General features: G+C 59.7%; 1 protein-coding gene across 1 annotated transcript in view; it reads right to left on the reverse strand.

The window, feature by feature from the left end:
• AJAP1 (adherens junctions associated protein 1) overlaps window positions 1-12,248 on the reverse strand; it is a 46,259-nt gene extending 34,011 nt beyond the window's left edge. The window contains 1 exon segment of the mRNA XM_052792685.1: window positions 11,903-12,248. Within this exon segment, the coding sequence (XP_052648645.1) occupies window positions 11,903-11,931 (29 nt within the window). The 5' untranslated portion in view covers window positions 11,932-12,248.
• Between the last annotated feature and the right edge of the window lie 2,739 nt (window positions 12,249-14,987).

Here is a 14,987-nt window from a genome sequence, read left to right on the forward strand (position 1 = left end):
GAGTATTTGAGAGTATTTGCCGGCTGGAGAAAGAACGAGGCCGCTGCATCTCAGCGGGTGACTTTCACGCTGGAGCAAGAGGAAGAGGGGAAAGTTTCGGCGGTGGCGGTGGCAGATACTTGGCCCGCAATCGCGTGTCCTCGCCGAGGTGGGGACTGCAGACCCGGCGCGTGCCGCAGCCGCTCTCCTCTCCAGCCCCGCTTTCGTGCATGACGATCCCTGCAGTGCAGCGACTGTCCTTTGTTGTGACACTACCAGCCATCACCATGGAAATAGAGCATCACCGTTTCGCTCCGGGCCCGAACTGGACCCTGGTGCCTGGGCTGGGAGGAAGGAAGCTGCACATTCCGTGCGAGGGCGGCACGGATGGGTGCCAAAAGGCACATGGCAAGTTACACCGTGGGATCACCGGGAGACCGTGGGGACCACCCCGGCGGGGCACCCAGCACAGAACCCACCGCATCCCACCCCGCTCCCCCGGGCGCCGGCAGCGGAGGAGCGGGACCGTGGGCACCGCCGACCCGAGCGCCTCTCTCCTAAGCGATATTTTGCTCCAGGACAAGTCGCTCTGAACCGAGACCCAATGGGACCTGGAAAGTTACTATTCACTGCACCGTCCGCAGCCCTGACTTCTTCCAAGATAATTATAAATTCGCAAAAACATGGCTGCCGAGCTCTTTAAAGCCAGGACTGGGAATTAAGGCACAAAAGCTGACACACAGTAGCACCTAGGTAAATTAAATGTGCCACATCACTACCTATCTATATTACAGAACTGAGCTTCAGGATTACCTACTAATAAAAGTGATATTTAAAACAAGTCCTAAGTTCCTCTGCTCTCCCCCTTCTCCCCACAAGTAATTAAACCGACACCGCTTCCCACGGCGGAGGGGATGGGATTTATCACGGAGGGAAATCAGCAGAGGGTGAAGTAGGCTGAATCCTCACCACCACGCTTCCGTGGCCAGGCAGTCGGCACCCATTTCCCCAGGAAAACGGGGCAGAAAGAGGTGGCCGGGGCTGGGGAGCAGCGGGTCCTCCCCAGGACAGAAATGCCGAGACAGAGGCGGCTGGATCCGTCCCTGCCTGTGCTTGGGGAGCCGCATCCCACGGAGCAGAGGGAGGCAGGAGGGCGGCCGTGGCGGAGGGGAGCTGCTCGCTCTTCTGCCTCTGTCTTGAGCTCACCCAGCTGCAAATAAACAATTTTAACATTTGAATAGCCGCGAGTGCGGAAGGCATAATTAATACCCAGCGGTACCGCCAATATGCTGATGCGGTAGGCGCAGACCCTGCCAAGGCTGTCAGGGAGCAGATCTGGCGCAGCAGTGCTGCGGCCCCGGCTGCTCTCGCCTTCGGGTCCCGTCCTTCGCTGGAGGCAGAGAAAGGGCAAAGCCCCAAGCGCAGCAGCCCGGGGCTGGAGCCCACCGGCGCGGGACCCCTCCGGCACGTCCCGTGCCGTGAGAAGCGGCACGGCCTTGGAGAGCAACGCTGGGAAAGAGAAGAAAGGAGAAAAACGGAGAGAACAGGCGCACGTGGCGTTGCTGCGAAGGCAAAAGCACGTTTGCTCCACGTGCCTGGTCGCTGCCGAAGCCGAGCTAACCTTTAACCCCGGGTTCCAAGTTCAGTTCCCATTGTCAAAGACTTTAGAGGATGCCACCAGGACTAAGGCGTGCTCGGCGCCTGCAGCCGGCCCGAGGAGGAGCGCGAGAGCTCAGCTAACGCGGCGAGCTGGCGAACAACGTCCAAGACTGCCAGCCTAGTTCAACTTGCTCTAAAAAGGGCACAACATCTGCTGTAGAGCTCTTTCCCCGGTCTTGCGGGATTATTTCAGACAGGATCTGAAAAGCGCCGGGGGCGGGAAGCCCAGAAGTCAGCGTGCGCCTTCAGAGAAACGTCTTCAGCAAATTTCTGTGTGAAACCGGCGCTCGGTGATTCACCCGCTGCTGCTCCTGTGGAAGGAGCTCCACGCGTGGTCTAGCTCCTCCGGGAACCCCTGCAGCCCCGGGGTACCACCAGAGCATCCCCCCCCCCCCCGGCGGGCACGGCACGGCTGCCGCTTCCCCCGCCGCCGCTCGGCCAACCCAGCCGGCAAACACTGCGCGCATTTAGCGTGGCAGGGCTGGACAGTGGGGCATTTCATCGAACCGTCGGAAATAACACTCGGCTTTTGTCCCGCCTGGATAAAGGGGGTTTGTGAGCGCTGGCTTTCCAGCCCAAACCTGCACCTGTCACCGACTTATCCCACTCGTCCCCCCCCCGAATTCTGCACCCGCGCCGAGGATCAGGCAGCAGCAAGAGCTTCAGTTCAGACACAACTTGCCGGGAAGTTTCTCTCAGATTTCCAAATCCACCAAAAATCTTGTCAAAGAGTCATAGCCTCGAGCTCCATTCTTGGCGGTATTGAAAAAAATCCCACAAACCTAAGGAAATCAGGGGGGTTTCCCCCTGTTTTAGCTTCTCTCTGAACCTCCTCGTGTATTTCACCACCTCGTGTGCGGCGCAGAATCGCTTCCTAGACTTCGCTCGCTAACGCCTACCCGGGAGGTCCCCGGGCACGTGCGACCGCGCTGCCCTCTCCCATCACCACCACGAGAGCAGAGAACACCTCCCCCTTTTACCAAATACACGTAAAAAACAGTGCCGCCGAAGGGAAGGGACTGCGACATAGGCATGAGCGCGCCGAACCCGGGAGCTTAGAGATCATCCCTAATACTGTACAGAATAAATAAGGGCGGCGGTTCGGTTTAGAGGCTCCCCGATGGGGCCGTGGGCTCACGGAGGAAGGTGCGCTTCCCCCGTAGCCACAAATGAAGGAGCTGCTCGTTTCCCTGCTTTTCTTATGAATTTTCTTCCTTTGCCACACACCTTTCCCCCATATAATCGATTTGTGGACAAAGCCGGTTTTCTGCAGGATGATAGGCCTCCTCCTCTGACAAAACGACCACGTCGGGGCGTACGAGCGGGATGCAAAGCCCGAGCGCTGCGGGACGGGACGGGACGGCAGGAGCGGCGAACGCCAGGATTGTGAAAATCCTGCCCGCTCCCAGGCTGGAGCGGGAGCCTTATGAGGGTTTTTCCTCCTCTGAAGCCCATATCCACGAAGGCAAGGTGATTTCAAGAGACAGCGACTCTTTCAACCCAGCCCTCTGGCTCTGAAGGGACCGACAAGAGGAAGACCCTGGTACAAGCTACTGCTTACACTGCCCTTTAACACCACCGCTTCACTGGTAAATAAACCGCACACTTATCTTGTTTTCTAAATTAATGTGCTCAAGCATGTCATTACAAGGTAGGCAGGAAATGCTTTGATCTAAAAAAATAAGATAAGTTAGCTCAGTACATATAAAGTAGCAGCTTAATGAGCTTCAAAACAAAATAATTAAAATAGGTCCACCGTATTGTTGTAACACAATACAACTGCGCAGGAGTCACACGTCAGAGGCCATCACTCTGCCCGCCGGGATATCCGCATCAATGGGAAATACTACCCCTGTGGAAAATACCCGAGGAGAAAATATCTCCCAATGGGCTTTTTAATGACGATCTCCCAAAGAGCTCCACCTTTCCGGGAGCGAAGACAAGCATTGACCCCGCTGGAAACGCCTGGGCGACCGGCACAGGGCCCAGCCGTCCCCTTCCCGCAGGGAGTGCTGGATGTCTGCACGGGACTGCACGGTGCCTCGGGAAATCCGACCGACTCCGGTCTTTACTCCAGCACCGTGGTCTCCTGACAGAGCTGCTCTCAGTTCACACCGGAGTAACCGAGATCCAAACCTGGCTTTCTCCCGGGAAGTCCCCGGCAGCCCAGGGATGCACAGCCTGCTCCGAAACCTCAGCACGGGAACGAACACAGGGAAAGCATAAAGAGTTTCCAGAGTTCCAGTAACTCTTACAGAAATGGAGAAGATGAGAGAAATAAAGCCTCTAAAAGCAGACAGACAGACAGATGGCTTTTATGGTGCAAGAAATACAATAAAAAAAAAAAAAAGAAAACCAGCAGCAGTGGAGCACTCTCTGAAGGTGTGGAACATCAATAGGAAAGCCTGGAGAAAGCAAAGGCACAAGAGCTGGGGTACAAGGGAGGGGAGCGCAGCGCTGGGCATGGCATCGCCCGGCCGAGGCTCTGGCGTGGTACCGGGGAGCTCCCGGCACCGCCAGCTCCCGAGCCGTGTGCCGGGACCCTGCCCGGCCCCGCAGCAGGCACATCCCGCTGCTGGAGAAGGCTCACAGGCTGACACGCTTCACGGAGGAAAGAGAACGGCCCAAAAAGATGGAGAAAAAGCCAAACCAAAATAGAAAGCGAAGGCAGCGAGAAGGAAATCCGGGGCAAAGACTCTTGATCCTTTCATACAGACGTTTAAATCCCCTTTTAGCACCGAACAATCCCTTTCCCACGAAGAAGAGCAGTTCTCCCTGCCACGGCCACCTCACCACGCGTACAGCATCCGGGCAGCTCGCAGGCTCTCCCGCTCCGGCAGCCGCGGGAGCGAAATCCTGCCAGATCAAGGTGAATGTGAGTCACCAGAGGCACTCTCAGCGCCTAGAAAACACTGCGCTGTTTGTGGGCACACACCCTCCGGAGCCTAATTGCCAGTGAGTCAGATATCGCTGTGCTTTGCATCTCATTAAAAAAAAAAAAAAAAAAAAAAAAATCCCCTTTGCAGGAGAGATTAAACTTTTCAGAGCGTTATCTCCAAAGGAGAGACGGAGGTCTCTGCCAGGCAGATCGGTGGCGACAGGGGACCTTCCGCATCCCGCACTGCTTTTCACAAACCTCTGCAGTTTATCGCGTCTCCCGCGGTATCTCGGCTTCCTGCAAATGGCCCCCATGCCGGGTCCGCGTGCCAGCAGCCTCACACCGCATGGGTCCGGATCTCCGCAAGGACAAAAGGGAAGAATGTGGAATCATACCCCTTGCCACCAGGTGCCCGAGCAGAACGTCCCCAAGGAACTGCCCATAAGAAACATTTCCGTCCTCATCCATCAAAATTAGCAAAACTGATTTTGCCAGAGAATATGGTCACTTGGACAGGAACTTGGAATATGTCCTGAATATTTCACGTCAGAGGATGCTGAAGGGGTAGAGAGCCTCTTATGAAGCCAAGAAACAAGAAGATGAGTAACCCATCCTCATCTTTCCCAGAGAAAACTTAATAAGAAAACCCATGAAATGCAACTACTTGTAGAAAACAGGTTTATTCTACACAGGAGCTCTTTTTAAAATAACGCTTGCCAGCATCTGAGATGGCAACGCTTTGCCTGTGTAATGCCCAGCTGCTGCGGGCTCAGCCCAGCTTCGGCTTCTGCCGGGGAGAGGCAGAGCCCGACCACGCTCCCGGCGGGAAGCGCGGCCACGTGGCCTCAGCTCCCGGCATTAATCACCCACGTTTCGGTGGGTACTTAAGTGGATGTCCTAATCCATGTCAATTAACTGACGCTTCATTACTCGAGTCCTGCAGACGGAGGCAGAGATGCTATCGCAGGCACCGGGAGCAGGGCCGGGGTCACGCACGGGACTCCGGCAATTAGAGGAACGCGTCCCTGAGGAAGCCGCGCGTGCGGCGGGCTCGGCTCGCCGGGCAGGCAAATCCCGGGGGGGGGAAACCCGGGGTCCCCCCCGACCTTGCCACATCTTCAACCTGAACGACACGCAGTCAAGTGGCAACATCAATTAGTGCTGTTTGCTCCTAACGGAGCCTCAAATGCTGTCTGCTGAGCAACGAGCCCTCAGCCCTCCCACACCGAGCCACGGCAGCTTTACGCAGTTACTGAGCCAGCGCTACGCGGCCACGTTTTCTATTCACAGGGCCACCAGCCACGGCTGGAGCGGGTGTCACAAGGAGATTCTCCTGAACACCCCGGGGATGCTGCAGAAAGGGAGCCACGGCCAAAGCCCCTTACGGATGGGAGCAACCGATCCCTGCGGGGTGGTAGCTAAACTCCACCAAACCGCTTTCCTGCGCAGAACGGCGCAGTCCCTTGCACGGTGTGTGCTGCTCCGCCGGTGTCCCGAGGCACACGGTCACGCCCCTCGCCACGGGTCCCTGCGCCAGCATGTCCCCGTCCCCATCCCCATCCCCATCCCTATCCCTATCCCTATTCCCTCGCTTCTCGCGCGTTAGTGCACAAGCACTCTGGCAAGCTCCGGTGTTTCCACCTCAAGGGTCCGGACTTGTATTTCTCCTGCAGGAAGCAGGTCACAGCTCCCAGGCTACGTGTTGCTCTTGAAGGAGCTCTCGCTCAGCCTTTATTTGGAAGCCAAAGCAGTTTGTAACGCTCGCACCCCAGCCAGGCAGAGAAAAGCTTCACCGCTCCCACCTCGCAATGGCCAAGCCTTGTCCCACGGACAGCTTCACCCGGGGCTAAGAGCAGATTCGCTTTTGCTCCCCATAGCACCGTGCAGGATCGGGCAAGCCGGACACTGCTGGAGCGCACCGGCAGCATCGCTCATCGGGACGCACCAGCAGCCACCGGCAGAACGGACACAGCACTGCTGGGGACGCAACAAAGCTTCCAGAAAAGCAGAGCTGCCGAGAAGGACCTTCAGAGCAAAATTAAACAAAAATCATCGCATGTTCAAGTATATCTCCCGCCTACACATCGTTTCCAAGTCACAGTGAGACATTCTGCAGATCAGAGTTGAAAATGAACACTTTATGAATGATGAGCTTTACTTTTTTATACTTTTTTTTTTTGGTTTTTTTTCCAAGTCCATTTAATTTCTCCAGGACAGCCAGCGAAGTTGGAGGGCTGGGGAAGCCTCTGCCGCTGAATTTTGGTGGGGCGCTGGCCCAAAGGCGGCCAGTGGTCTTGGAGAGAAAACCAGAGCCAGGCTCAAAGGCCTCGCTGGGGATGTACAACCCGCTGCTCTGCCGGCAAGGACCTCGGGCGAATCCCCGGCAGGTGCTTCAGCCTCCCGCCCCGGGGCACTCAGCGCTCGCTGACCCCGTCCCTGTGCTTATTTCCACACAACCGCTCATCCATCTCCATGGCAAGCCGTCTTCCTTTTCCTTTTATCGCCGTTGCTTGGTACCAGAGAGGCTGAATCACTCAGCGCTGACGAGAGGACGTATCCTCCCGCGCTTGGGGTTACCGCCGCAGGTCTCCATCTTGCTCCGTGAGCATCGCAGCCAGCAGCCCTGGCCCCGGCCGAGAGCTTCGCCGCGGCATCGCCCGGCCCCGCCACCCGCGCCGTGGGCGCTTCGCCTCCAGCTTGGGCGACCCGCGCAAGAAGCGCCGGAGAGAGACGAAGCCTGGCCAAAAAACCGCCCCTCGGTCCCCGCTGCGTCCCCCGGCGCGGCTCCAGGCAAGGGCATCCGACGCTGCGCTGAAAGGAGGCTTAAGCGCGGCTTCTACTCGCAGAGCCGCTGGGGCCAGAGAAAGGCATTGATAAACCCAGAAAGCAGTAGCAATTCAGTGGCAGGCAAAACCTCATTTCAGGAGGAATCCTCATAAAACCAAATTAATGTTGAAGGATGAAGGCAGGTAAACCTCCCACAGTTAAGTTCAGGCCACAGAGACTCAGTTTAAATCTCCCAGCAGTTCTGATTTAATCAATGCATTTCAAAGTGAAATTAGATGAAGTACATCTCCATCACAGGAAATTATGTAAGCTATCAAAGTCTGTAGGTGCAGGTCCCAGTAAGAAGAGCCACAGGAAATATTCATATCAACTCAAGTTCCATTTTTAAGGAGGCGGTTGAGGTCCAGAGTTTTACGTTATTCCAGTGAAAAAATTCACTCTGATGAAAACCGTGCACCCGAGGCAAAGAAGGGCCAAGCGGCAGCTTCGGGAGCATCCCCCAGGAAACCCGCGGCGGCCGCCGGGTCGCTGGGCTTGGCCAGGGAACCCCCTCCCAGCGGGACCATCCAGGGTGGGAAGGACAGAAGGAAAACCCCTGTGTTTTAAAGGAGGGGGTGAAAGCGCCGACGAGGCCGCTCCACCCTCCCCGCTGATCCCGCCCAACACGCTTGGCTTCCAGGAGCTGTCCCCCTGGAAGAGTTGTGGTCTCAAACCCAAACCCCGTCGGGCCCGAGTTGCTGTAACCCGCTTCATCGTGCCCAGCCCTTAACGAGAATAACGAGGGTACCGCAACCCGGAGCGGAGCGGCTCCCGCTCCTCCGGCTCAGCATATTGATTCCCGTAATCTTTCCTCCCAGTCCTTCTCCTATTAGCTGTATTTAAAGGCTTAAGCATGCCTACATTTCCATAATAAACCTCAGACCTGTCGGAAGTCACATGGATTATTCACACCCTACGGAGCTGTCGTGCGAAGCCGCTCTCAGTGCTCACCGCCGCCCTGCATACATACGTATAGATACAAATGTAAATAAGCCGTGCTGGGAGACCTCGCGGATCGGACTCGGGTGAGGAAAGGTGGGAAGGAGGTTATCGGGCCAGCTGGAGAGCTGGTCTCTCCCTCGCTGTGTTCCCCTTTACAGGCTGGGCTTTGAAGGAAAGCTAGCAACTCCTTATTTTCAGCAGATGACCGTCAGGTAAAGCAAACCCCAACCGCGGCGCTCCGACGCCTGGAGCGGAGGGGCCGGCAGCGCGCACGTCCCGTGTGCCGAAGGCAGGCGGGACGGCCGGCGACGTGGGGCAGCCCCCGCGGCACCCAGGGCGAGCGGCCGCTCCGCGACCGCGGCAGCTCCCATCCGTCACCCCGCCGGAGACGCCACAAAGGCAACGCGGCGGCGATGGCTCCGGCGTTATTACAACAATTATTCATGCTCTGGGGAAGAGGCTGCTGAAGACCAGCGCCGCTCCCTTTGCCTCATCTGTGAAATTGCTGCCGGTTAGGAGGTACGAACCGCTGCATAAAAGTGCAGTTTATTCAAGCATTATTGTGGCTGTTAAGTATCATAGCCGGTGACACTAGATGAATTTCTGTGGCAATCAATTCACCCAGGAGCAGCCAGCTCAGCCCCTGCGTGGATGCGGGATGAGTAAGGACTCCTCAGTGGAGGCCATTAACTCCCACTGCTTACTGCTCTCATTACTTTCCAGACTGCAAGGCTTGCATCTTTGACAAGCGGCTGAATCTACATTTGACAGCGTGAACTTGACGAGTGAAATGCACGGAAAACGTTTGCTTTGGCAGTAACTACAAGGCCCATAAAGTTCCCTCAGTGCCAACGCGCAGGGATGTATGCTTTTAATGAGTTGTTCTATACAAGTGGGAAGAAATTGCAAACAGTGTTTTTACTCAGACTGCAAATCACTCCGGAGCTAAATGCTGTAAAAATCGTGGCATATCGTTTAAAATAGTGTATTTGTAGCTATGGAAGGGAAGTCCTCAGCCAGAGCTAGAAGCCAGGCAGGCGGCACGCTGCAGAAAGCTGTCGTGCCCTTACAGGCAGGCGCAGGCACTGACGCAGACGTATGCACGCACACGTATGTCGGTGCACGCTCAGGAGGCGACGGAGTAGCTGCCGTCCCCCCAAATAACAGACCTTTGCCCTGCAGCACCCACGCCCGCCCCCGCTGCGCTGCGAAGGGCAGAGCGGATCTGGAGCATCCCCGGGACCTCGCAGGGGCTTTAAGGGGCAATGCCGCGCACCCAGCCCCGCTCCTGGCGGCGCTCGGAACCGGGGGAAGCGCAAGCTCCCCTTCGCGAAAGCAAGGGCGGCGTAATTTCGAGCGATGGGGGTTTAGCAGGGCTTGCCCTCCCCAGCTTCAGAGCAAGGCTCGCCCGCAAGGTCACGCCGCTGCCGCGGGGCGAGAGGAATCCAGCTTGAAAGGAGCAATAAGGTACCATCTCCCCGTGGCAGCCGGCAGCTCCAGGCAGAGACCGTGTGGGGCGAAACGGGCGCTGGAAAGGTCTGCTGCTTCTCTTGGAGCTATTTTTCCAGCAGTCTTCAAGAAAATGAGGGGAAACGACATGGGAAATGTCAGAAATAAAGCCAGAAGCAATTAGAGTTAGAGAGAAGCGAGAGCAGCAGGCAAGGTTAGCAGTAAAGTTATCTCTTATTAAAAATAAAACGCGGAGGGACTGGAAGCTGATGAGGTGGTACAGAGGACAGCCTGGCGCTGAGGATCCAGGATACACAGCACAGAGATTCGCGAGGCGAATCGAGGAGAGAAGCGACCGGAAGGCTCCTGTTTTCACTGCTAAACTCTTCGCAAAAATAAAAAAGCAGAGGGCGTCCTCTGTTTCCAAGATTACAGTCTTCTGCCGGCTCCAGCCTCAGAAAAAGAGCCCTCCAGCTCCACCGGGCTTTTCGTCTGCCACACAATACATCCAAAGGCGAGGAGGCACCCCGAAAACCGTCTCGGGCACCTTCCCTAGGAGGAATTCCTACGGTCACTACATCGCCACACACTCCCCGGAGACTCTCTCCTTCCCACCACACGGCAGCGCATCCTCGGCAGACGGACGGACGGACGGACGGCTCCGGCGGCAGCAGGAAGGCGCTCGCGCGGCCGGGCCATCAGGGTGCATCGGCCGGGAGCAGGGGACGAGGCCGGGGGCATCGGGAGCTCGCTTGCCACGTGCCTCCGGACTACGCCGCACGGCACAGGCGAGTGTAAAACAAAAGCCGAGGGCCTCCCCCCAGCTCCGAAAAACCCCTCAGTTCAAGTTTCACCCTCCCGGACTCCATCCAAAGCCCAGGCAGAGGGAGCGAGCCGCCAGCGACCCCAAAGGGTGACGGACGAGGGCCTCTCGCATCACCCGCATCCCGCCCGCGGCCCCTGCGGCGTTCGGGGGGCCCTGCCCGCCTCCGCTCCCGCACCCCCAAAGCAGCAGCCATGTTCTGCCGGAGCGCACGGGCGCGGGGAGCGGAGCGGGCTGATGGGCTCCCCTAGTTGCTGCGCGGGGTAGGGCTGGCGGCGGGGCCGCATCCATCCGCTCGCCCCGCAGCCGTCCGGGGTGCCGAGTCCCGCTCCCTGGGGAGCGGCCGCCAGGCCCGGTGCCATCGACGGGAGCGGGGGCACCTGCCAGGGACCCCTCGCCCGGGGACCCCTCTCTGCGGCGGCCAGACCCTCCGCGCAGCCGGCGAACACGAGGATGCGTTCCGAACCGCTGTCCCGCTCCGCAGCGGGGAAGCGTGGGGCAGGCGGCGGGGTTCGACCCCTGCCCCATAGGTACCGCTGGCCGGCCCGAAGCCAGGACTTTTCAAACACAGCACCGGGTGGGGAGGGGGGGGGGGGGGGGGCAGAGGAACGGATGGCCGGGTCTCAACGGCAGCAGCGTGGTTTTCCTCCCGATCTCACTTGTTTAACGCGCTGCTGCTGCTACCGCTGCTGCTGCTGCAAACAAATGCATTCCACCGAGATAGATAGGCTGGAGAGACCGACCGCCAGGTACTGCTGCCGGGGGCAGGCGGGCAGGGCGCGGGCAGGCGCTGGGTACCCGGGCTTCTCCCACCACCGCACCAGGGAGCCCACAAGATTTCGGCTCGGCTGACTTGGCAGCGGGGATGAAAACGTGTTACGTAACACTTTGCCTCCCTCTCCCCCGCTTTGCGAATCCCGATTAATCTCCCAAACACATCCGGCCGGCCGGCAGCATCCCCCCCCCCCCCCCCCCCAGCCCAACCACCACCACCACCACCAACCACCCACCCCCGGGCCGGCGAAGGCGGGGGGGACCCCTGCCCGGCAGCGGCGAGGGGATCGGCAAGGCGAAGGGACGCGGCGCGCCCGCTTCCCCCGGGCCGGGGCGGACGGGGGGGGGGGGAAGGAGGGAAGGGGAGGGAAGGGAGGGAAGAAGGGAGGGAGCCCGGCCACCTCGCCCGCACCCGGCGCCGGCCGCGGCTCCCCGAGCGCGGACATCCTCCGGGCTGCGCCTCCCCGCTCCCCCAAGTTCCGCCGCCAACTCCTGCTCCCCGAGCGGAGGCGAGACGCGCAGCCGGCTCCCGCTCCGCGGGGCTCCGCGGGGCCGCCGCGCCCCGGCCCTACCTGCTTCCCGAGAGCCGTCGCATCCACATCCTCACGTCTCCCGGCCCGGCCCGGCTCGCTTCGGCCCGGCCCGGCGGGGCTCACCGCCTCAGCTCTCCATCCGGGCGCGCCGCTCCGCGCCCGCGGCGGCGCTCAGCGGCGGGGCAGGTGGCGGCCAGCGGGGCGGGCATCGCCCGGGGGGCGGCGGCGGCGGCGGGCGGTGGTGGTGGTCCGGCTGCCCCGGCCCCTTCAGCGCCGGCGGGGCAGCTGCGCGCCCGCGGAGGCTGCGCGCCCCATGCGCGGCGGGGGAAGGCGCGGCTGGGCTCGGCTCGGCGCGGCTCGGCTGGGCTCGGCGCGCCCGCGTCTGTGCGCGCACCCGCGGGGCGGGGGCAGGCGGGGGGGGGGGGGGGCCGCGGCTCAGGCGAAGTTGCGCGGGGAGGAGGCGGGGGCGGAGCGCGGCCCCTCCGCTCCGCGGCCGCGGCGGGGCGGGCCCCGGGGGCCGGTGGGGCCGCGGCTGGAGCCCACCGCGGTAGGCGGCCCGCCGGGAAGCGGGCTCTTTGCCTGCCCTGGGGGCCGCGTTCGGCCACAACTTCCTTCTCCCCCCCCTCCCGCCCCCCCTCCCGCCGCCGCCGCCGCCGCCGGAGCGCTCTCTCTCTCCCCGAGCCCGGCGGATTACACCGCGCCTGCGGCTGCCGGGGGAGGCGAGCCGGTCGCTCCGCTCCGCTCCGCCCGGTCCGGCGGGCGCGCAGCGGGTCACCGGTTCGGGACCCGGGGGTCACCGGTGCGGGACGCAGGGTTCATCGGTCCGGCACGCAGGGATCACGGGTTCGGGACCCGGAGGTCACCGGTTCGAGACCCACCGGTCACCGGTCCGGGACGCAGGGGTCACCGTGCGGATTCCCCGTCCCCTGCGGAGCCGGCGCGACCCCGTCCCCACGCTGCTGGTGGTTCCCCGAAGAGCCCTGGGGAAGGGGACACCTTTTGAAGCCGGGCTTGGGAAGGCCCAGGCCGCAGGCCCTGCGGGGCGAAGGGCTCCCTCGCACCTCGGCAGCCCAGGGCGGGCGCGGGCTGGCCGGCAGAGCGGTGCCCGACGGCCTCCTGCCCCCCCGGCAGAAAACAGCAGAGTTGCCGTTCCCGTGAAATGTCGAGCAACGAGAGCGCAAATCTTCCACCGGCAAGCAGCGGCTCCCAAACGGCTGCTGCTGCCTCCTCCTCCTCCTCCTCCTCCTCCTCCTCAGGCTCCCGATTGAGAGAGGTTTGCAGCAGCAGCAGCAGCCGCCGCCGCCAAATTCCTCTCAGCTGAAAGTTCGTGCCTTTTTAGCTCTGCGCTCGTTTAAAGACAGCAGAGCACAAAGAGGACAAGCGAACGTGAGGGGAAAGGCTTTGGTTATTCTAGGAGGTGTTGCACCGGAGCCTGATCGGTTTTCCTCTCTTCAGGGGCGCTGCCAGTAAGAAAGCCACATTATTCCTGTCGCTAGTGTATTGAAAGGAAAGTGTCTCTCTTGAAAAGACAAGCTGCTTTGGGCGGTTTGTGTTTGGTCGCTGCAATAAAAGAAATTTTTGTATGAATTTGGGGACAGACTCTCCAAAGCTGCTCCTGGTTACGAGTGAGGAGCGGGACTGCAGTTTGCAGAGTCAGAACCGCCTGGGCGGTCCCCTCGCGGGAACGAACCTCCGACGCGCCTCGGCTCCACGCAGGGCCGGCAAGGAAGGGGCATTTCACCAACCACGGCTCGCTTTGTTCTGAACAATCGCACCAGAAAGCAAGACTGAAGCAGAAACGAGTCTCTGCTGCCTTTCTGAGTCACTGGGTTTCTCTTCTGCCTCCATACAAACTTATTCTAGAAAGAGAAGGAGCCTCCTTTAAGCAAGGCAGCCCGATGAAAGGTCAGCTTTGTCCCTCTGATGCCTGGCAAGTCCCAGCTCCGTATGCACGCTCCTGGCGGATCGGCTCCAGCTGCCACTAGAAGTGCTGTAGTTCAGCATCCGAATCCCCACGCTGTTTGGAGTCAGATTCCTGCTCGGAAGGAACCTATTTTGGGAAGGATGAAATCTCAGGGGCTGGCCTGAAGAACAGCTTATCCTGTGAGATTTCAGCTGCTGGGGAGGCAGACCTCTCCTATCCAAGCCCAAGCAGAAGCAGGGCTACAAAAGTGTCCTAAATAATGGCCAGGCTGATCCTCGTTTTTCCCAAAGCATGCTGCCGACCTGCTGGGGCCGTTTGGGCACGGCTCCCGCAGAGCCACCGACGAAAGCCCAACCTCCAGGCTGGGCAGCGTGTGTTCGGTGACGCTGCAAGGCCGATGGCAGTCCCCTCTCCATCTCCCCGTAACGAGGCCAGTCACAAACTGGACCTCAGCTCTGCCCAGTCAGAGTTCTCGTCCCTCCGCAACCTGGCGGGAGGGAGCCACGAGACCCCGGCACGTTCATTACATGCAAACCCACGATTTCACGCACGGTGTTTGCAGCTGCAGATTGCAACAGCTTCAGCAAAAACAGGTGTCAAAGCACAAGACTCACCTGGACGCAGTCTTTCTGGAGACTGCATGTGTAGCGACGTGAAGGAGAGAGCTCGGCTTTACTGCAAGCCCCATGACTTTATCATCCGCTAAACCTGGCTAACTAACATGAAAGATCTTTAGAGAGACGAAGGGAAGAGCATGCAATCATCAGTCACGTAAGAGGCTGTTCTGGAGCCGGAGTGATACTGGAACGCAGTTAAGTAGAAGACAATCAATTAAGGCTTAAATAAACCCAAACGAGCAAACACTAATGAGAGCTATCTTGTATCTGAAACAAATCCTCCTAACTCATCCCCACTTAAAAAAATATCATTTCCCCATTTGTGCTAAACGAGTGGAGCTGGCGTGGGAATTGTGCGCTGGGGGACGAGGACCGCGTCCGGGGAGCTCTGGGGCCCGGCAGCACAGGTCGAGCTTGAGAGAGGGGGCTGCAAGCCACCAGGAAACTGTGCCTGCATTTATTTGGCTATAACCATCTGTTATACCTCTGTAGATGTTAGCAGGGCAAGTGAACCCCAGTATTGCAAGGCCCCGTGCCCTTGCCGTCAGCTATTCTCTGGCCCTGAGCCTCTTCTAGAGCTTCT

Source organism: Harpia harpyja, chromosome 7, assembly GCF_026419915.1.
Source record: "Harpia harpyja isolate bHarHar1 chromosome 7, bHarHar1 primary haplotype, whole genome shotgun sequence".
Classification (NCBI taxonomy): domain Eukaryota; kingdom Metazoa; phylum Chordata; class Aves; order Accipitriformes; family Accipitridae; genus Harpia; species Harpia harpyja.